The sequence below is a fragment of the Tenebrio molitor genome, chromosome 3, assembly GCF_963966145.1.
Source record: "Tenebrio molitor chromosome 3, icTenMoli1.1, whole genome shotgun sequence".
Taxonomy (NCBI): domain Eukaryota; kingdom Metazoa; phylum Arthropoda; class Insecta; order Coleoptera; family Tenebrionidae; genus Tenebrio; species Tenebrio molitor.
This window is the reverse complement of record NC_091048.1, coordinates 25,681,660-25,703,581: the sequence shown is the minus strand read 5'-3', so window position 1 is coordinate 25,703,581 and position 21,922 is coordinate 25,681,660. Positions and strand designations below refer to the sequence as shown.

At 38.8% G+C, this 21,922-nt stretch overlaps 4 protein-coding genes across 7 annotated transcripts; 1 reads left to right on the top strand and 3 right to left on the bottom strand.

The window, feature by feature from the left end:
* The first annotated feature begins 679 nt into the window (after positions 1–679).
* On the top strand, positions 680–12,390 carry LOC138125694 (very long chain fatty acid elongase AAEL008004-like). 2 transcript variants are annotated; one of them, XM_069041143.1, is made up of 7 exons: positions 680–919; positions 5,814–5,898; positions 5,951–6,141; positions 6,394–6,474; positions 9,524–9,686; positions 11,301–11,437; positions 11,556–12,390. In XM_069041143.1, the coding sequence occupies exons 1-7, from the start codon at positions 908–910 to the stop codon at positions 11,727–11,729; spliced, it is 843 nt and encodes a 280-aa protein (XP_068897244.1). In that variant the 5' UTR covers positions 680–907; the 3' UTR covers positions 11,730–12,390. The 2 variants fall into 2 exon arrangements, with proteins under 2 accessions (XP_068897244.1, XP_068897245.1); XM_069041144.1 differs by having other exon boundaries at positions 685–919; positions 5,835–5,898.
* Positions 12,391–14,064: 1,674 nt separating this feature from the next.
* LOC138126968 (very long chain fatty acid elongase AAEL008004-like) lies at positions 14,065–15,431 on the bottom strand. 2 transcript variants are annotated; one of them, XM_069042812.1, is made up of 7 exons: positions 15,297–15,431; positions 15,164–15,246; positions 15,008–15,115; positions 14,880–14,963; positions 14,776–14,832; positions 14,628–14,733; positions 14,065–14,581 (listed from the first exon to the last, which is right to left on the bottom strand). In XM_069042812.1, the coding sequence occupies exons 1-7, from the start codon at positions 15,352–15,354 to the stop codon at positions 14,280–14,282; spliced, it is 798 nt and encodes a 265-aa protein (XP_068898913.1). In that variant the 5' UTR covers positions 15,355–15,431; the 3' UTR covers positions 14,065–14,279. The 2 variants fall into 2 exon arrangements, with proteins under 2 accessions (XP_068898913.1, XP_068898914.1); XM_069042813.1 differs by having other exon boundaries at positions 15,170–15,246.
* A 1,045-nt stretch (positions 15,432–16,476) lies between these two features.
* Positions 16,477–17,717, bottom strand: LOC138126679 (very long chain fatty acid elongase AAEL008004-like). Its single transcript, XM_069042442.1, has 7 exons — positions 17,585–17,717; positions 17,407–17,489; positions 17,256–17,363; positions 17,126–17,209; positions 17,021–17,077; positions 16,873–16,978; positions 16,477–16,821 (listed from the first exon to the last, which is right to left on the bottom strand). The coding sequence occupies exons 1-7, from the start codon at positions 17,640–17,642 to the stop codon at positions 16,523–16,525; spliced, it is 795 nt and encodes a 264-aa protein (XP_068898543.1). The 5' UTR covers positions 17,643–17,717; the 3' UTR covers positions 16,477–16,522.
* Positions 17,718–20,080: 2,363 nt separating this feature from the next.
* LOC138126302 (very long chain fatty acid elongase AAEL008004-like) lies at positions 20,081–21,506 on the bottom strand. 2 transcript variants are annotated; one of them, XM_069042047.1, is made up of 8 exons: positions 21,412–21,506; positions 21,173–21,291; positions 21,023–21,120; positions 20,866–20,973; positions 20,736–20,819; positions 20,630–20,686; positions 20,478–20,583; positions 20,081–20,429 (listed from the first exon to the last, which is right to left on the bottom strand). In XM_069042047.1, exons 2-8 carry the CDS (start codon positions 21,228–21,230, stop codon positions 20,116–20,118), a joined length of 825 nt encoding a protein of 274 aa, XP_068898148.1. In that variant the 5' UTR covers positions 21,231–21,291; positions 21,412–21,506; the 3' UTR covers positions 20,081–20,115. The 2 variants fall into 2 exon arrangements, with proteins under 2 accessions (XP_068898148.1, XP_068898149.1); XM_069042048.1 differs by having other exon boundaries at positions 21,023–21,105; positions 21,412–21,505.
* Positions 21,507–21,922: the final 416 nt, after the last annotated feature.

Sequence of the window (21,922 nt, the reverse complement as noted above, 5' to 3'; positions counted from 1 at the left end):
TACTTTCCACTTCCGCGTTGGTTTCTTGTGGTGTAGAGAGCAAAGTGTACTTACTGAAAAGGTGGATAGTAAAGAAAAAGGAAATAATTATTGAGGTAGGAGTTAAAGGACGTCAAGTTGTATCAGAATGATGATATGTTACGGTTTTAAAACGCAATATTGTGATTCAGTTTTCGCAGTTATGCAGATTTTATTGGAAAAAGTTGCGACCATGGAATAAGCGGGGGTCCAAAACAGTTCCTTGATGAATTCCTGTTTAACGCACCGCGCCTATAAACACGCGAACGCGTGTTCAAAACGGCAATAAATCCGAAAATACCAAGGTGTCAGATTTGGTAGGCTTGAAGGTAAAGCACGGTGATTTACATCGAGGAAATAGCTCCCCGAGTTCAGGGTTGTCCGTGTACTTTTTGTTTTGCGCTGGGAAAAAACCCAGGGTGAAGCTCGCGCGATTGTTTGCGTCAAGTGATCAATTAATGTCAACATCTTAGCGCATCAAACGCACTTCCGCTGGGAGGGAAGTTGTGGCATTGTGGGGGAAAAGGGTCTCGAGCGGTACCGCGAAGGAGGGGGCGCTGGGACAGCCGGCGTCCCCTCCCTTTCGGCAGCCAAATTTTTTTCCTCCCCGCCAGTTCCATTCAAAGTCCGGTCGGCAGAAATTTTTTTCTTCGGAGCGCTCCGGGTGGGGGAACCTTTCGTATTTTATTTACTTTTAAGCAATTTGCAAAAGGTGGGTATATGGCGCTGGCAGTTTGTTGTGGACACTTCGTCGCCGCCGATTTCCGATTTTGAGTGAGACTCAGTGCGATAAATGTTCGGTGAGGACCAGTGCTCTAGGTGATCAGTGCCTGCCCCGGAATCCATCGAACTTGTATCAACAGGAGCCCACCAAACGCCCCATCCCGAAATGAACAACACAGTAAGTAGAATGGGCCCCGGGTTACATAAACTCGGTCGATTGGCAACCTATCGTAAACAAAATAACTTCGAAATGAGTGGCATTTCAGCCGAGTTGCAACAAGACGAAAGTGAAAGTGTTCCACGGATCTATCTCGTTTGGCCGCCGGCGGTGTCGCACGGCCCAAACGCGACCCGCCATCCCTCTCGGTGCGCATAGAAGAGGGTCGCGGGCGGCGCACCCCGGGCCGCCGCCGAACTAAGGCAATATCGAAAGCGCGTTATATAACCGACCCAGATTAATCTCGGACAGGCGACCTGTGCTGTGCCGCGCTTTTTATCTCGAGTACACTTGTCACGACCGTTTTGCTATTCCGAGCAGGCACCGTCGACGACCAATGGCGCGAAAAAAATCGCCCATTGGCCGCCGCCGGCACCAATTGGAGGCGGCGCGATCAAGTCCGAAATGCGAGCGTTGGCGAAACTGTGAAATGGAACCGAAACTGCTGGACTGTGGAAGCGTAACTGTTAGTTAAAACCACGACTATTGTTTTTACGTGGAATTTAAACTAATTTGTTACGTCTCTCATTGTTATTATTACGCTCCCCGTCATTATTGTATTATGACATGCTGTATCTTAAATGTATTCATGTTGTCGCACCGCCCACGATTAACTTTATTACCGTAATCAACTAATTCTTGTGAACGCAAGGGTCGCTCTTTGCTCCGCTCTTGTTCACTTTCCCTCCAAACGGGATTTTTGCTCCGACGGAAATCCTGACCTGGGGAAATTTTCCACTCGTGTGGTTCGATCTGGGCTGTTATTAAAGCACCGTCTCGAGGTTGCCCCATTGCCTCTATCAATTACAGCACTGCTACTCTATCCTCCGTGAAAAACACCATACAATCATCCAAAAACTTATCTACAAGTTTGCAACCGTGTTCCAGGAATACTATTTTGCTGTTGTAACATTGACATTGAGATCTGCAGATAAAATGGAGGGATTTATAGTCTTACACCTTTTATGTTTCAACTTTCAAGAATAACTTTACGGTTCAGTCAAAATTCACAAAAATTTCTTTTCCTGATTTTGAGTACCGCAACGTCCAATCAATTATTTTGGACTAAAATTATTCAAAAAATTTTGAATCAAATTCTGTCATTCGTTATTTGCTTGGTTTTGAAATGTTTTCATATTTCTGGAAGCGTTGGCAGCTGAGAATATTTTACAAAATTCCCGTATTTCTTTGTGCGTGAATACGAAAGAGGAAAACATCGAGATTAGTGGCCGTGAACTATAAACTATAATACATTACAACAGGCACGCATCATTTTCATATAATAGTACAACAATTAACACGACAACAGTTTTGTTCTCTGTAAATTTTTCTCCTCGTTAAGATACTCGTAGTTTATCAAGGATAACAATTTTGAGTAATTTTGACGACAAAAACCAAAATTTTTACTGAATTGTAGTACAGCTCTACAAAAATAGCTTGGCACATGGCTGGTGGATGCGTAGTGGACCCACTAGCCCTTCGCACTTGTTTGTTGTGTGTCGAGGTGTTTAGATCGAGTAAACGGGCGAAAAATTAGCCATATCCTTGTCTTACAGACACTCTCTCGTTCCCTCTTCTGCGCATTTCATGTGCCAAGCTGTTTTTGTCAAGCTGTACTTCCAGTGGTACTCGTAAAGTTTGCTCATCTTTTTATTGATTGTAAAAATGGTTCTGTGTCAAGGGTGTAGTCGGTACCAAATGGTTGTAAACATTTTTACGGCTTGGTAAAGAACCATAAAAAGTGGCAAATGTCAACTGCCAATCGACTCACAATTACACCGGATCTGTAATTGTTCTGTACAAAATTTGAAATCGAGATCACAGTTGAGCCAAATGGGTCTATGTTCTTCTAGTCGATACCTTTTGACATCCCAAGAGTAAATTTTCAAATTAGAAGGTGAATGAATGGTTTCTGAAGAAAGAAATTTCATCAACCTGACGACTTGGTCAAAAATTTTCCTATTGGTTACATTCTTGCAAATCAACGTGTGTTCGATTCAGATATTTTTTCCTAGTTTGGAACCAGAACCGGTTTCTATTGTACAAGTCTCTAGTTAAAGGCCAAATAGAAGAATCCTTAATGCAGTTTTGCCTGCATTTCTTCAAAACAATAAATCTTTGCCAAAAACGTCGCGCTTTCATTTTTCGCCTAATCTTGTAAGGAAACTCTCCATTTTGCATGTCAGTATGATCCAGTTACGCTTTACAGTACTTTGTCCAATTAGACAATGTGTTTGTTAATTAGCAAATTACAACAATTTGGAAAGTGAAGCAGAAGACTTGGGAAAAATCTCTTGCACCACAAAATCCATACCCTTGACATCAACTATTGGCACACACTGTTGCGTATCAGTTACACCACTGAACTTGGTCTTTAATTTGCTACAGATTTCACCTAAGAACATTTAAGCAATTAAATTAAATTATTTATCTTCATTAAATTAGCACCCTTTTTGCAAGAGGTCACCAAGCAATTGAGCAACGCTTCCTATTTCTTTGTTTTTGCCAAGTCAAACCAAAAGACGCGTCTGCAAATTTGTGACAGGTTTGGTTGTCATAAAAAATGATAGGACAAAGGGCAACAATACATTACGTTGAAGTTGCGCAAGAAATGTGTTAAAAAATGGGAAATACATAGAATAGGCTGCAAAAAACGCTGGTAGATTAGATCTTGTTTATTGGTTCGAGTATAGTAGACGAAGGAATTCCCAGCACAACCGGTTTACTACAAGCGAATGAACCTCATGAAATTCAATTCAGTAAAAAAGGCAACACCTGAATCATGCAAATCATACCAAACAACGAACCCATAAATAAGTCACATTCAATGAATTTTCTCAAATTTTCTAACAAATTTCTTCATCTTCCGTTCGCCTCATTTGAATAACCAACCGGTTGAGTAGACCGCATTAGTGATGACATTTTAGTGTTTTTTTGAAAAACATGACCTACATTAACACAAGCACTGTATCCTTTCGAAATTTGAAAATCCACAAAAACAATAATTCGCATTCCAGTCTCACGGCCGTCGCGAATTAGTCAAAGCCAAGGCTCGCGGCGCCAAATTTGGCCCAAAACAAGGAAGAACCGAGCAACCTCTTGTCGAACAATATGAACGATCGATTTTGCGACCTTGTTGGCCCACTTGTTTTAAAGACGGCATTTGGCCAAGACGGAAGCGCCTGCAAGTTGTTTTTGGCGAGGGACCCTTGAAACACAATGGAGAAGCTGTTAGGGAAGGTCAGTTGAGAAAGTGATCAAAATCTGGGATTTATGGAAAATTCCCGTCCTTCTTGGCCGTCCCTAATTGGTTTTTAACACGCGTTTAATCAGCAGTTCTCTTCATTAAATTTATCACCGAAGTGATTCCCCGAATGCCTATTAAGGAATCGTAACTTGTCTTGACACAAAGAATTAATCCTTGACCAAATCAGGGACTTATTGTGTGACAAAAGCGCGAAAGAAACATTAGCAGAATTAATTAAGTGTTGTTAGCACCTGAGCAAAAGTTACGCAAGAGAATTTAAATCTGGACGAGTCACAATACACTGCCGGGAGGTAGAATCTTCTGGGATTCACAATTCGTTCACCGTGGAATCTTCGTTCGGGTCTTCTGGACCCGACTTCGTCGCAAGATTGACGTCAGCAGGAGACGTTCCCCTGCAATTACCTCCCGATTGTAATTTTTTAAAGCAGACTGGTCCAATTATTTCTAACGATCCGCGCACAAATGAATGGTTTGCTCTCGTCGCAGATGACAGATACGTGTTATTAGCATGTTTCCAGAAGGATTAATTAGTTCATTAGAAAATCCCGCAAAGCTGCTAATTGAACCGTATTAAAAGCTATGATTCAGCTCGATCGCCGCCAAGACAGTGATGATTTGCAGGATTGGCCAGAATTCCAGCTCTGCGCAAAAACTCGAGGTTCGATCAAGAGATAAATTCGAGAGTTATGTCATGTCGCGGTAGATCGATACGAAAATTCGCACTTCCTCAAGCGGCGACCTCGTTCTAACTTTTCCGAAATGTTAATCATGTCACCAAGTAGATTCTTATTTATTGCAACACCAATTAAGTCGAGGCTGAAGGAGTAGGCTTTCCTAGTTGCCGAAATTTTGTTCGTTCATTTTGATTACGATCGCACAAGGCTGACAAAACTCTTGAAAATTCCGAATCGAAAAGAGAAATTGGCGGCCTTGCCGCCACGAAAATATTTCCCTAAGGACTTGTTTAGCAATTCGTTTTATATAATTTCTTTCTTGCACAACGCGGTTTCATAGTAATATTTTATGGCTGTGAGCTACTTTTCAATTGCTCTAGACGCGGTCGGAATTCACGATTCTCGGGGGAAATACGCTGTTTACTCTTCCAATCCAGAGTCCACATCCTCCTAGACCAACTCCTCAGCCTTGAGTTTTCCATCTTCAATGGGAATCCAGTCAGACATTTCTTTTTTAGCCAGCGCTTTACACGTGTCTACCAGTCACAAATTGGCCTGGCCAAATTCCTGCTTACTACATTTATAATTGGTTGCGTAGTTACGCAATTCGTGCATTGAGATGATGACTAATTTGTGTAATTTCCCGGTCTGGTTGGACGCTGACAATAAGATTGTCCAGATCCTGCAAAGCGTTTCGTAAACAACGCCGCTTGCCTGACCGCTCGTTCAAATCACTCGGACAATTCCTGCAATCCGAAATTCCTGCAACAATTTTCGCGAATTGCGCCAGAAATATTTAAATTTCTTGAACTGACACCTTCTGCTTGCGTTCAACTCCTGGAAGCCCACTCTGTCGGGTTGTTTTGGTGCCTCTGAATGAAATTCTGCTGAAGCTGTTCACCTTGCCTTTCAGCTGACATTCTTCAAATTTCAGGAGATGGTAGGGCTTGTGCGTATGGCCTTCGACAGATACCACACCATCCTGGACAGGATAAGCGGTGAGTGATTCCGCCTTTCGGGGTTCGCACTGTTGACATTTGTGTTTGGCAGATCCTCGGACGTCAGACTGGCCGTTGATGCAGAGTCCGGTGCCCACCATAATGATGGTGGTGACCTACTTGTACGTTATCCTGATCCTGGGACCGCGACTGATGGCCAACAGGAAGCCCTTCAAGCTCCGCGAAGTTCTCATAGCATACAACGGCGCCCAAGTCTTCTACAGCCTCCTCATGCTTTACGAGGTAATTTGCAGTTGCATTTCGATCAATCATCAGCGAAGCTCGCCTTGAACCCGTGTCCGTGCCACTCGACCGTTATATGACGGCGAGCTAAAGGTCATGTAACAAGTGCCGTTGACAGGTGCCATTTTCTTTCTTCCGACGACTTTCTCCGCAAGGACGTTCGTTGCCTTGCAAGGTTACGCCGTTCCGAAGGACGCACGGAGAAAGTCGTGACGATCTTGAACACGCTTTAAAGAAGGCTTCTTTTTTCAGCATCTTATGAGCGGCTGGTTCTGGGACTACAGCTACAAGTGCCAACCCGTAGACTATTCAAACAACCAAAAGGCCCTAAGGGTGAGTACCCAGGAACCCTCTTGTCCCGACAAGTTCGTGCTGTCTGCTCAATTTCACCAGAACCGACCCATTCATTGTTTCTTCTGTTTCTGTCTGTTTTGTCTCATTTCGACCATGTGCTCACTCACACCATCTGATGAATATTTATATCTTGTAAAATCTAGTTTTTAAATGCTTCTCTGTAAACGTGTTGCAACATTTCTCCTACCATCTGTACCTTCACGGTAAACATTACCATACTTAGGGAATAACTGTCATTTACATAACTCGTCTAAATAAACCCAAAGTCATTTTGCACTGGTGCTTATTGGTTTGTTTTCTTTTTTATTTTTGCAAGTCTAATTTGTTTTCTGTCTCTCACAACTGTTTCACACGCTGAACTGTTATTCAGATTTAAACACGTTTGTTAACAACTTTTCCTCTGTAATTTTGTTTACAAATTCCCATTGACGTATATAGGAGTCAATGGTCCTAAACTCCTAGAGGCTCGACTATAATTATGGTTTCAAAAAACTCAAAGATAATTCAAACATAATTGAACATTCTAAAAATACTAAAACCATCTCCGGGGAAAAAATGCTAAATTGCAAAATTCGAGAGAAATTCGAGCTTGATTCTAAGAAGTTTTTTTGAACTTTAATCAATCCAACAGGTGTAAAGAATATTAAGTAAACAATGCAAATTAAGTAAAAAATAGTTGCTGTTAGTTATAGATTGCCCCAGAAATAACAAACTAAATTTTAAAAATAAAGAAGGAATTTTAGAAAACTTCTAGAAAATGATGTTTCTGAAGTGTGATACTGACACAATAATCAAAGACAGAAGTTGATGTTCTTGCTATTTAAAAGTGTTTTTCTTCAAACGTCCGTAAAATATGACATTATGCTGCTGGATTGATAAATGCTTCATTGCCATGGTATCTGACGAGCGGCATATAAAGTTATTATCTCCGCTGACGAGCGGCACATAAAGTAAACTAGCTAAGTTATTTGAAATTCCTAACTCAAATTTTAACAAATTCGTTTCCTAATCTGACATATTGAAAGAGAAGTGAATAAATTAGATTTAATCAAGAAACATAATTGCAAAACAGCAACACAGCGTTGTTTATACTAGTCATAGTAAGGTTTTCCAAAACGAGCTAAATTAATCAGTCTACCCAAACTTCTTACCTTAAAATAATTCCTGGTTTCTTAACATTTCTTCAATAATTTTGAAGAAAAAATAGTATTAGAAGCAAAAATGGTTTTGTGTGCTTTGCCCTCAGCACGTAAAACTTCATTTTTGCTCCTAATAATATAATATACTATTTTAATAAATTATAATCTAAGAACCAGTGCCAGGAAAATGGTATAGTATAACGATATAAAGAAAAAGTTAATTTCTTGAGATAAAGAAGTGAAGCTGGAAAAAAGAAAATAAGCAACAATACAAGGTTTTTCAGGAATAATAATGGGCCCGACAGAATAAAAAATGCAACCCACACTACATTTCCGAAAAAGCTGGCTACTGAAATTAAAATGTCCGGCTTTTTTTGAAAATGTATTGTGGGTTGCATTTTTTATTCTGTCGGGCCCATTATTACTCGTGAATAACCCTGTATATGGGGCTCTTAAAAACTACATTAAAAATTAAAATCTTCATTTTTGTAATAAATGGATTGGCTAACAGTGACGACTGGAAAATCTTGGATTACTTGACCATCAAAATGTAAAATAATTCCGTTTTATATCAATTTTATCGATTTATCTAATTATAGTCGTCCAAGAATCCGGGCGTAATATTGCACTTTGCCTTCGATAATTCGACTTTGATTTCGCAAAGTATTATTTAATACTTCCTAATGGTAAACAACAGCTCAGGTCTGTCCAGACCATGTGATTTTTTTTAATTCAAAGCCGGTTTACAACATTTTAAGTCGTAGTTCAAAACAGCAGAACTATCTGCTTTATTTATCAAATCACTAGCGGAGTCCTGTCATATCTCCAAATCAACGGCCAATGCTTAAGACCTGTTCCTTTACGTTCATTGTCTTCTTTGTCAAGTTATTTAACCCTTTCACGATCCCTGCAATATAACGGCAGTATTCTTTGACTATACATTTTTTGAAAATGTTGCTTCTGCGAAGGTTCTGAGGGCTAAACCCGAATGTACGAGTGTAGAAATAAATATCTGTAGAATATCGAATGAAGTGCCAAAAATGCAAGTAAAAATTCATCAAATGCAAAATAGTAGATTACACTATAAGTGATGAAAGTGCCTGATTTTTCAACGAGCAATGCATGATATACTCACGAGCGCCAGCGAGTGAGGATAGTATTGCGAGTTGAAAAATCGCACTTTGATCACGAATTGTGCGTACTATTTTTTCGCTTATGAAAAATGATACTTTCATCACTCAATTTAAATTTTCCTCACTAGTGATGCAAACGCCTATTTTTCTCACTAAATTGAGTGTTGAAAGTATCATTTTCATAAGCGATGTTGGAAAAACATTTTTTTCTGTTCTTTCCTTCCATTTTTTTCCCTCTATTTTACAACGAATAACAAGCACCATTCCTAATTATTATTTGATTTATCGTAGTAACCACATCATTAGTGGTAAGTCATGTTTTTTTCTTTGTTATCGATAAGAGTGTTAATGTTATTGAATCGTGTTTTGTGGTCGACTTTCCTTGGGTAAACTCGTTTTTGATTACCCTCAACTTCGGCTATTGTTCAGTAATCACTTCCGAATCAAGGGCATCGCGAAAGTTCTCAGGATGTCCTCACGGGTCCTACCCCACCAAAAATTGTCGTCTAAAAGTCCCTTGACTGCAAACTCTCCACCACTTGCACCTGTTGTCTCTTTTTCACGTCTGGCGACCTCCCAGTTTCATTACCACTGGGTGTCAACGTGGGGCGTGCTTGTTTTCGTCGTTTCCATCGGAAACGCTGTCACAGGTGGCTCACCTCATAAACATAGCGTCTGAGGGTCTTCGCGACCTCCGAAAAATGAGCCAGCCTTGAGGATATGCATCGACGCTTTGATGAACGCGCTCTTTTGCAGATGGCCAACTTGTGCTGGTGGTACTACATTTCCAAGCTAACGGAATTCGCCGACACCGTCTTCTTCGTCTTGCGCAAGAAGGACAGCCAAGTGACGCTTCTCCACCTCTACCACCACAGCCTCACGCCCTTGGAGACGTGGATTCTTGTGAAATTCCTGGCAGGTAAGCTGTCAAAAATCACCGAGTATCTGTGTCAAGGCTGATAAACAAACGACGAGGAAACGCCGTCCTGGCAGCGCTTTTCTCGGGGGGGCCCGTCAAGTTCAGACTCCGCGACCTCACATTTCAGTCGATTCTTTCTCAAATTGGGCAATTTAATTATCTTTCGAACATTGCCCAATCGCCATTGACACGATTCCGATAAAGAGAACACGGGTTAAATGAATTTTCTCTAATTATTTGACAACCTTGCTCTTTCGTTCGCGCAGAACAGAGGGGTCGCCAAGGTGGCCAACTTACCACCAGGGCTGGTCGCATCCGACAAAAACACCAACGTACCAGACAAACACAAAAACAACATTTTTACACCCTTGACAGTTGGGTGACATCTCATATTGAACATTATAACCAATAGGAATTCGACCTAATGGAAGTGGTCCAGATCAGAGCGCCTTGAACGAATTTCTCGTAAATTAGGTGCTCGAATGCAAAAACGTGGATTAACAAATCGTAACTGACGCCATCCAATCACATTTTGATAGATTAAATTGCAACCCAACCAGTTTTTTCTAATTCTTATACAACGCATTCAGTCACAGACGTTGAAAAATATAGATAGTCGGCGCAAGTTCATGAACGTATAAAACTGTGATGTCCGACGTTTGTAAAATTGAAAATTGAAAACATTGCAGAGTTTTCTCGGTGTGTTATTGATTGTTCGGTGGGTTTCTGTAACCTCTACATTCTCGTGTGGTGATACAGGCCCTGGGCTATAGGCTCGGGCCAGTGACCTTAAAAGTCCATTGATACAGTCGAACCATGAAATTAAATGCTTGGAATTATCACGCTGTTGTGGTTACAACACCAGATAAATCTCAAGAGTCAGCCTTTCAGCTTTGTAATTAAATTATGCAGCACAATAAAAATACAGTTGTCAGATGTCATTTTCTAAATGATACAGTTTGTAAAGATATGCTGTGTTGTGCGGATTATGGATTCGTGTTCTACAAATTAGAACCTTTAATTGAGTCTCCGTTAACCTGAATTCTCATTTTCACTTTCTTGCGCCACACTCGTCTGCTGGCGGTGAAATGGTGGAGGCGCGGGTCGAATTCCTCGCATTGTCGGGTGATGGTGCGTCACCTGGTGGCCCACTTGGCCCTAGCGTATTCGGTCCAGTATTCGTGCGGTATTTGTCCGCGAAGGCGTCGTTTTCGCGGGGGATTTGCCATCCAGACGAGCTGAGATGGTTCTGTGCAGAAGACCTTTCTGGTTGCGCAAATCCGCGTAAACTTTATCAAGTGTAGATTTCTACAAGAATTGCAACAATACGAGTATCAAACGTGTTGCCCCACCAGATATTGTCTAACGATTGGCCAACCATGCCATTTACACTTAAAAAAGCCGACTCGGCGTACGAAACTGGTTAGAAAGTGCAAGTAACGTAAATATCGTCGGTCCAGAATTATTAGAGAAGAGGTCCAGAATCTCCGTTATGCAACGGATTTAATTGAATGATTTCACCGGGAGATGCCGCTCACTTTCTGCACAACTGGTGCGTGGCGGTGCGGCGGAATAGAAAAATGCGGTGGCGCAATTGATTTCTGTTCGTTCCAGGTGGTCACGGCACGTTTTCCAACCTGATCAACAACATGGTGCACGTGATCATGTACCTGTACTACATGCTGGCTGCGATGGGCCCCGAGTACCAAAAGTACTTGTGGTGGAAAAAGCACCTCACCACCATCCAACTGGTGAGTATCGCCGTATCGACCACCATCGTCGCCTAATCATTTCACGACCACTCTTTCAGAACTGATAGTCGAAATGATCGTAACGATTTTACATGTGCTCATGTTTTGTGAATTTTAGTTGCAATTCACGCTGGTGTTCGTTCACTCGGCCCAGTTGCTCTTCACCGACTGCGGATACCCGAGGTTCATCGGGGCCCTCCTGCTGCTCCACTCGGCGATCTTCTTCGCCCTCTTCTCCCACTTCTACTACCAGACGTACAGGAAGAAGTCGAAGCCCATCAAGACGGACTAGCGCACGCGGACTCTAGATTTTTTTAAGGAATTGTATTTATTGTATTGTAAAATAGTAGAGGACCAGTTGCAGTTAGACTTACTTTAAGTCGGTCGCGAGTCATGGACGAGTTAGAGTAGGACTAAAATGAAATGGACGACAAGTGTCATAATCTAGACAGAGTATCTCACCCACTATCTTCCCTTTACCTCATCTGTGCAATCCGTATTTTATGATATTATCGTAGCATAGTGACAGTTAAAAGTATCTTAACCTAGTCATAGATTCTGTTTTACAAACAGAGTATTTAAACGAGACTTGGGGTGAGCATAACAGGTGGCGAGTAACACGTCAGTACCGAAGAGCAATACAATTTTACTCAGATGACCGATTCGAAAGGCTCTCGGTCGAGCATCAGAAGGAATTTATTTCATCGGACGATTGGGCAAGCGCAGTGTGTGGTGGCGCACTCGTCTTGCCCATCTGTTGGCGTCCATTAGGAAAATCATACGCTTGTAACGATGTATTCAGTGAATACAGAAAAAGTATCACCTTAAGCAACTTTTTCAGTAATTTTATTATATTAGTTACCTATTGGTGTAATATTTGTTACAAATATGTTACGCAATTTGTATTTGCTCAATGTTTTATATTTTTAATTTAAATAAATTTGTGAAACGTGTTCATTTCCTGGTTTTTATGCGAGCCTCGCACCACTAACCCACATTTTCTCACCGAATTATTTCGACCGACGTTTCGGATTTACATCTTCTCCAAACATGTTACGTCACACAACGAACATCAATAATTGTAAAGTATAAAATCCTTGACATCATACAAAAAACAAAAAACTCGAATCCCACGCATTTTCCACAGGGGATAGATCCGACCAGTTCCAAGGCTGTGGTGTCCTTTTTGTCCCTTTTGACATTTCTTGCGACATTACAATTGACACAGACCTTCCACCCAAACGTTGCCAACGTCGAATGCAAATTTTGGCAATGACGGAGAAGATATAATTTCAGAAATATTTCTATATCCGCTGATGCACTCATGTTTATCTGCTCTTGCGTCATAAAGGACGTCGGCAATATCCGTTTGTACAAGAAACTACAATTTTAATACGTTTTGTACTCGTCTGAACCCTCAAGATAAGTAATTTACAATTCGATACACTCTAAGTCAGATTATCAAAAGTGACTTAAGCATTAGATCATTTATACAAAAGAATACAGGAATTAAGTTCTTTGCACTTTGTAAGTTGTACAGACTTCAGACTGTTTTTTACTTTATTGACGTACTATAATTATATTTTTTATATTCATATTTTTTATTTTCTCTCTCTCTCTCTCTCTCTCTCTCTCTTGCACAGCCTTAGAGAAGGTTTTTGAATTGGTAAACAAGATGGAATGTGCAAGAACAGTGCAGCCAACTTCACAAATCAATTTATTTCTTAAAATCCACAACACTTTTATATTTGTATTTATATTAGGTTTCGTGCTTTTATGGCAACTTTCTCGTTTGCAGAAATGGAAATGAGCAACAGAATGAAGAAGACAGGAGTTGATAAGTAAAGAAGTTGACAGTTCTTCGATTTTAGGTGGCGACATCTAGCTGCACCTTGTACAAGTTCAACGGTTTTATTGCAGAGAACATGCTTGACACAGTAATATATAAAAACTGTGAGCATAGATGTCTTTTATTCTATAAAAGTGTGCTCCATGTTAAAAAGTGAAAGATTTTAATAACCAGTTCTCTACATCTAATCCAATTCGACACGAACTGAAGCAATTCTTTATGAATTTTTTTTTTTCATTTAATCGTCAGATTTGTTTTCAAGTTTTTGCATGGTACAGTCGCGAGCAATAAATTTTGATCGTCAAGGTCATTCTTTGACACAATCAAAAATGCTCCATTATAAAACAGTCGTAAATATCATAACCTATCATCATGTTGTAGGACATTAATTCTCATTTTTTTCTCAATTTTTTGACACTTTGTTGACGTGGGGATAATCAGGCAGGGAAATTTTTTAAATTTGTGACAACCTAACCAAATTTTGAAATGACATTGACGACCAAAATTTATTGCTCGCGACAGTACAGTTGGTTGCAAAAAAAAAAAACGGGAACTGTCAGAATAAAATTGACATATTTTTACAATTTTTCCATAGTGTGAAACCTTCTTACGAGAGATAGGTTAGAATTCAATGACATTTTTAAAAATCATTTGATAGGTAGGTACTGTCAAGTAGACATTTAACTGGCAAGTGGCCAAAACCAAATTTACATTAGGAAAATTTTCGTTTCCCGTTTTTTTGCGACCAACTGTACATAGGTACTTAATAAAAGACAAATTAATTTTTTTACTTCTTTATTTCAACAGAAATTAAAAGATATAGGAAAATAATAGAATGGATACAATTGTAAACATTTCGGGTCTCTTCTGACCCTTTGACAACATCCCCAAAGCCTTTGGACCCGATGATATCATTGCTCTTTTACTACTAAATTTTCAATACTGATAGTACGTAGTCATGCTCCTCGAGGAACGTACCCGGAGGTACTTGGGTCAGTTTTTCAATTTTCTCGCCCTGTAGGCCGTCCTGTAAAAATTGCTGAAGAGCGAATAGAAGCTGAGGGCCAAGAGCCCCATGTACCACACGAAAATCCGTGGAAAATTGCAGTCGACGAAGAACAACTGCAGAGCGTGGACCATGATTACGACAAACTGAACCATCTGCATCGTCGTCAGGTACTTCTTCCACCACAGGTACTTCTGTATCCTTGGCCCAAAAGCGCTCAACAAATAATACGAGTACATTACGATGTGCACGAAAGTGTTGAGAAGTCCGGGGAAAGTACCGTGACCGTCTAGAAGCACAATTTTAAACCGGGTCTAGCGGGTTGCATAACTCACCGGGGTAGTATCTCGCGGCGAGCCACCCCGACAGCGGCATTATTCCGTGATGGTAGACGTGCAAGGCGTTGACTTGGTGAAATTTTTTGCGCATGATGAAAAATACCTAGATGAGTTTAGAATACCAGTGGCAAAATATCATACTCACGGTTTCGACCAGTTCTGTGAATTTGGAAACGTAGTACCACCACGTCACGTTTACCATCTGGAAGAGCAAAACTAGAAGAACGGAGGTGTGGGTGTGGTACTTACTCGTATCGTTCTGGGATTGGTCGAGAGATCGATGGGTTGGCACCGGAAGCTGTACTCCCCTGTCAACCAGCCGCTTGCGCAAAACTTGACAAAACTTAAATTGGGACTTTCGTGCGTTGGGGACTCACCTCATAGAACAACCAAGAGCTGAAGGCGACTTGGAAGAAGTTGTAGCCGATTAGGACTTCTCTCAAATTGAAGGATTTTCGATTTTGCATCAGTTTTGGACCAACAAACTAAAAGATCTGATTGATGATGATCTCTCGAAAGCTTCTCTTACCCACTTTTACAAGAAAAATGTACACCAGACATACCGCTAGAGTTGGAAGCGGGCTAGACATCAGGGGCCACGATGACGTCCTCGGGTCTAATTTTTGGAAGCGTGAATCACTCGAATGACGACTGATAACAACTCACCTTCGTATTTCTTCAAAGAAAGAAACACATTGGACAAGAAATGTGTCGAAGAAATCATTTCGAAAGCTCCCAGCTGAAGAGACCACGAAATTAATCATTTTGTGTTGAACACCCCATTTATATGTTGCCAAAAGTAGGGCACATTGTTGCCACATTGGTGGTAAAATACAACTGGTAAAGTGAGCATTTACGCCTCACTCTAAAGAACTGATTTGTTTTAAGGTAATTGGACGGTTCATTTATTTGGGTGGGTACAGAATGAACAAGAAATGTAACATTTGAAATCTATTTTTTTTTGAAATTGAAATGAAGTAAAACAGAAACATAGTTAACAAACGTGGTGTAAAATACAATTGGTACACGTGTATAATGTAGGCACTAATTTCTGATTCAGCGAGAACAATAAGAAATTGGAATTAATGAAGGAAATTGTGATAACTGGTAACAAATGTCAATTTTTAATTATTTCGTTGGGTCAAAGGTAATTAATTATTCCTAATGTCTTATGAAATCTGCTGATCAGATATTGTGCAAGTGATAATGTATTGAGAAAACGAAATGTACCTAAATATTAATAGTGCGAGGTAGACCTTGTTGGAAACGAAACGAAAGGCCAAGTGTGGAATAGTTATTTACATTACATATGCGGTAGGCTACATTTTACAGCGCGAGGTTTTTAGATTGAAACACGACCGCGCAGCGGGAGTGTTTTAACAAAAACCGAGCGATGTAAAATGCCTACCGCATTAGTAATGTATTAATCTTTTTGGCCGACGACCCATTACATGTTTTCTCAAATTTGAAATTTGTTGTAACCAAAAATTTTGCAAAACTTGTCAAGACTGACATTTAATTAATGAAATGGCACAAGATGGCGCCATCAGATTTTAGAAGAAAACAATAAATTTCTGTTCATTTTTGAAAACTGAGCGGATTAATGGTAACGGTATCTTGTCTTAGTATAAATGGACTTTACTTGTGATGCTCTAAACATTTTTTGGAGGTTCCAGAGAGCTTAATTTTTTTTTTGTTATTTTACACACTTCGTGCGGTAAAATGACAGTTAGTTTGGTTAGTGTGTAAAAATCAAGATACCCTAGCTGTTAACAATGTGTAAACATGTCATTTAGAGTTGAGGAGGCCAAAAAGATTCTTACTCCACCATAGAATATTTGAATATTTCTGTAGAAGAGAAAAATAGTTTCTCAAAAAGATAGGTACATCGTTTATTCTTTCTTAACGACAAGTTGCTTCTTCTTATATGTTTCATTGTAAAAAATGCTGAACAAGCCTAAAAATAGAAAAGCGTGGGATAAAATGAACCACAGTTGACAGTGAGGTACATCGCAATCGGTCAATAGAGGCAGAAATGAATGGACTGTAACAGAAAGAAACTGAAGTATCTGTAGACGTGTTAGGTACTTCTTCCACCAGAGATACTTCTGCAGATGGGGCCCCCAAGCACTGAGGAAATAGTAGCTGTACATGATAATATGTACGAAAGAATTGAAAGACGCATGACCACCTGCAACAAAATTTTTGAAATTGAAGAAGCTCTTGAAACTGATTTCATCACCTGCGCAGAACTTAACTCCGAACCATGTTGAAACGGGCATTATGGAGTGGTGGACGACGTGTAGAACAGACACGTGTGAATTTTTTTTCTTCAGAACCAAGAAAAACTACGACACTTTATCCACTGGATAAAAACTTGTCATACTCACCGTGTCGAACAACTCGGTGAACTTTGCAATGTGGAACCATTTCCAAGCGTGCAGCATCTAGAACCAAGAAGTTAGATTTCGCTTGGTGGTGTTAGAAAGACTTACTCTGAGTGCGTTGGGTCTGTTGGAATAGTCGACAGGTTGGCAACGGAGACTGTACTCTCCGGTAAACCATCCCGACATACCTATCTGTAAGGAGATTGGTTATTTGAGGAACAAAAAGTTGGGGTGGTACCTCGTAGAAGACATAAGCACTGAAGAGCATTTGCAGAAAATCGTACACCAGAACCGTGTTCTTCAACTGGAAAGGTGGTCGGTTTTGCATCATGCGTGGTCCTAAAAACTGAAATTTTGATTGTTGGGAAGAGTTTTGTGGTTTGAAGCACCTTTACGATGTAGATGTATGCAAGAGTGGTGACTGTTGCACAGATTGGGTTGGATACCAAGGGCCAGTGTCGCACTCGTGGATCTGCAAACAATTTGTCACAGACAAGGTCAGAAAACATAATCATTGTGCAATAAAACTGTTCAAGGAAGAAAGTTACAAGTGCATAAATGTTTTACCTTCATATTTGTCTATGAGATGGTAGGTATTACTAACAAGGTTTACCACATGAGCCATCGCTTTTCGAATAAGTGGGTTCTAGAATTACTGCTACAATAGTTGTAAAAAATATAAAATGTAGGTAAATGTAAATTAATGTAAATTACCAAATTTATGCTGTTTGACTTAGATATAGAAATTTTAATGACTTTTTTCGTCATAATTTTATTTTACAGACAATGGTGCATGTTGCAAAAATTATGTAAGCAACTGTATAAAATACTCTTTTATGGGTGAAATTACTACACTGGCTGTAAACTTCACCCTTGTGGAAAAAAGTAGTGCTTTTTACACTTGGTGCATAAATAACTATTATTCTTAAAAACATATATTTGGTAGTAGTTTTTACACTGGATTCAAATGTATCATGAATTTTTCTTATCCGGCGAGGTTTTTAATTAACGGTTACAGTTTGGACTTGTGGTTTGCCACTGTACTTTGAAAGGATTACACAAACAACAAGATATTAAGTAAAATGTTGGAAGGAGAAAAGTAAATGAAAAATTTGGGGCATTGTGTTTTAAATAAAAGGAGCAAGACAGTTGTTTATCAAGAAATGAAACCAAATCATTCTTTAAAATCCTACACCAGATTGGTTCATTAATTGCTGACACTAATATGGAAGCACAATTAGGTAACACCAAGAAACGAAACTATTTTATTTCTCAATGTAATTGTCTACTAATAAAAAAAAGGATTCTTTTTTGCACTACTTTTGTATGAAGAGTTACTTTAGTCCCTCAAAAGAGGAAGTAAAGTAACATTTTCAATCCCTTGGGAGCAAAAGCACAGTCGAGATAATTTATTGGTAGTCAAATTATTATGTTGACGTAATGTGTCAAAGCAACAATAACGTAATGAATGAACAATGAAATTAAAAGTATCCTTGAAAAACACAATACAAAATGCTCAAAAGAACAAAAGTGAATATCATTCCATACAAATATTTACATTTATGTCACAGTCATTGCACCCACTTATCGTGAATAATATTAATTTGAGCTTGACACGTCATTCACCCATATTATGACCTAAATGAAAAATCTAGTGTACCTTGTTTTGTTCCCATTTACCACACATTTCTTTTACTATTAAATGATCAAATGTTAGGCCATGCAAAAGTAGCACAGAATTAAAGTGTCTTTTCATCCCTCGTGTAATCATTGCCCTCGCTGACATAATATTGCTTTTGTCAATATTTTAAGCGCTTCACCATTTCAAACCCTTTAAACAAGATTCTTGAATCTGCACCTTTGTTCCAAATTTTTTAAAGCTTCAAAAGCGGACCAAAAGAATTAGTGTTCTTATTATAAATAGCGAATTTGTCGTCACATGAGTGGGGTACTTATGTAAAAATGTTTTAGGACAATCGTCACAAGGCGATGTCTTACTGTATGAGTATACAGGATGTGTCAGAATTCCATCGACAAACTTTCAGGGCTGATTTTATGATCAAAAATAGGCATAAAACTCTTAATACATATGGGGCCAAAAATGCTTAGTTTGCGACATAATCAACAAAAAACGTAAAAAATTTAAAGATTTTTTAAATTTATCTATGCATTGAATAAGGTAGGGTGAAATTTTCACACTTGTGGTAAATTGTACATTGCTCCTTTTTATGTTTGTACGTTTCATCAGTAAATTCCACTCAATTGCTTTTCTTCCTGGTAAAATTTTTAGTCGATTATCTCGCAAACCAAGCATTTTGGACCCCATACGTATTAAGGGTTTTATGCTTATTTTTGATCATAGAATCAGACCTGAAAATTTTTGGGTGGAATTTTGACACACCCTGTATATACATACAGGGTGTCCCAAAAATGGCGTACTAACGGTGCACTACGGTGTAGAAGAGACTACCGTAAACGTCAGAAAAATGTTTAAAAAATTCTATTGGACTTATTTGGTGATTTGGCGGTCCTTGAAAGTGGCACTTAACGGGAAAATTATTTTGAAATATATGTATTAAATTGTCATGACAGCTACGTCTAATCCTACATATTATCACAAAGTACAGGATTACTCACTACCAATAGCTAATCCTGCACAATAGTGAATTTAGAAGCTTTGGAAATCGAAAAAAATATTTTAAATCCACTACGGTAACATTGCAAGGTAATGATGTACGAGTACATCTTTGTTTACATTGTATTACCGTTAATAATAAAAATAATAATAATTAATTTTTTTGTCTGAAAATTTTTTTCCATATTTTTTTCGTGTACATTTAAACATCCCGGATACGGTAGTTAGTACGCCATTTTTGGGACACCTGTATATTACTGAAACATAAAAATGAAAAAGCTTCCCAAGGTTTGTCAAAGTTCTTAATCCATTTTTCGAAAAGATATGTTTTATGCCATCTCCCAGTCTAGGCAATAAATCACAAGTTTAGTTTGAACTAAGTACACTGTACGCGAATATTGAAGTTCCAAAAAAATTCAAAAAAAAAATTCATTGTAAAAAAACACTTTATTATGATCATACATTATTTACTTTTCATATCGATTTGCTTCTTCTTCTTGTAGGTCTCATTGTAAAAATTTTTGAATAGAAATAAAAATAAGGTTCCATGAAGTCCAATCATCCAAGCGAAAGTTTTTGGGTAATTGCAATCGATGAATAGCAGCTGGAATTCGTGGACTGTAACAAAAATAAACTGAACGATCTGTAAGCCAGTAAGGTACTTCTTCCACCACAGATACTTTTGTATTTGTGGCCCCAAGGCACTAAGAAAATAATAGCTGTACATGACCATGTGTACGAAGGAATTCAGAAGTCCAAAGAAGCTGCTGTGACCACCTAGAATCAAACGCTTGAATTTGAAAAGGGTTCTGGAATGAATTTAACCTGCAGCCATCCGAAGTCCGAACCAGATCGACATCGGCATGACGGAGTGATGGATGACGTGTAGAGTGGAGACGTGAGAAAATTTTTTCCTCAACACGAAGAAAATCTGCAAGATTTTGTCAAACCATTGAGAAATGTACAGTGGAACTTACCGTGTCGATCAAATCGATGAATTTTGCAATGTAGTACCATTTCGCGGCGTGTAACATCTGAAATGAAACCATCAGGTACAGGGTTGGGTGGGGTATAAGAACTTACTCTCAGTGCGCTTGGTTCGTTGGAATAGTCCACCGGTTGGCAACGGAGACTGTACTCTCCAGTAAACCAACCCGACATGCCTATCTGTAAAGAGATTGGTTACTCGAGAAGTAAAACATGTTGGTGGTACCTCGTAGAAAATATAAGTACTGAGGAGCACTTGCAGGAGATTGTACACCAGAATGGCTTTCTTCAACTGGAAAGGCTTTCGGTTCTTCATCAGGTGCGGTCCTAAAAACTGAAGTTTAGGTTGTTGAGGAAGTGTTTCTGCGAATTGATGTACCTACTTTTACAAAATAGATGTAAAGAAGAACGATGATTATTGTAAGTGTTGGGCTTGACATCATGTACCACTGTGCTACTCGTGGATCTGCAAAAGACATTTCTATAATTGTAAAAAAAATTGTATAATGTAAAACCAAATAACAATGTCTTACCTCCATATGCGTCAAATAAATTGTTAACATTACTTATAACATTGAGAATCTGCGCCATCTTTTTACCTTATGGTAAATGTAACGAGTTTTCTTATCTTAATTGTTCACCGTAAAGATTTCTAAAATTTAAGTGAAACTTAAAGAAACAAGAAAGAATAAAACTTTATTTCATAGTTCCAAATTCAAATTGTGATAATTACAAATTACAAATTTTAATATACTTATGTAAATAAACATACCCAGAGAAAAATGAACGCAAATGGCAAATGACAAATGAATTTCATCAAGTGCGTTTTTAAATGTTAACAATGTGTTAATGAATTCATATGAATAAATGTGAACAATACAAATATGAATTAATTAATGTTTACAATTACATTGTATTGGAAGTGCATAAAAATTAACCTATATACAAAACAAAATGTCTAGAAAAGAACCTATAAGCGTCTTGTCGAATTGTGAGGCTCTATAATTTTATTGTGTCGAACCAAGTCGAGCCGTTAAAGCCGACAAATTAGATGTCAATTGTCAAATGTATAAACTATTAAATCTCAGTTGTGAGTTCGACGTCTTAGTTGTTATGTTCGTGAGTTTCTTCAGTTTTTCTATATTCTAATTGCTTTTCATCTTACAACAGTCTTTATTAAAAACCTGTCCTTATGGACTTAGAATTTACGTAACCTCTGTTCTCTGTTTTTCTATTTGGTACCACAATGTTTTTTTTTTTTTTTTTTTTTTAATTTGCCATTC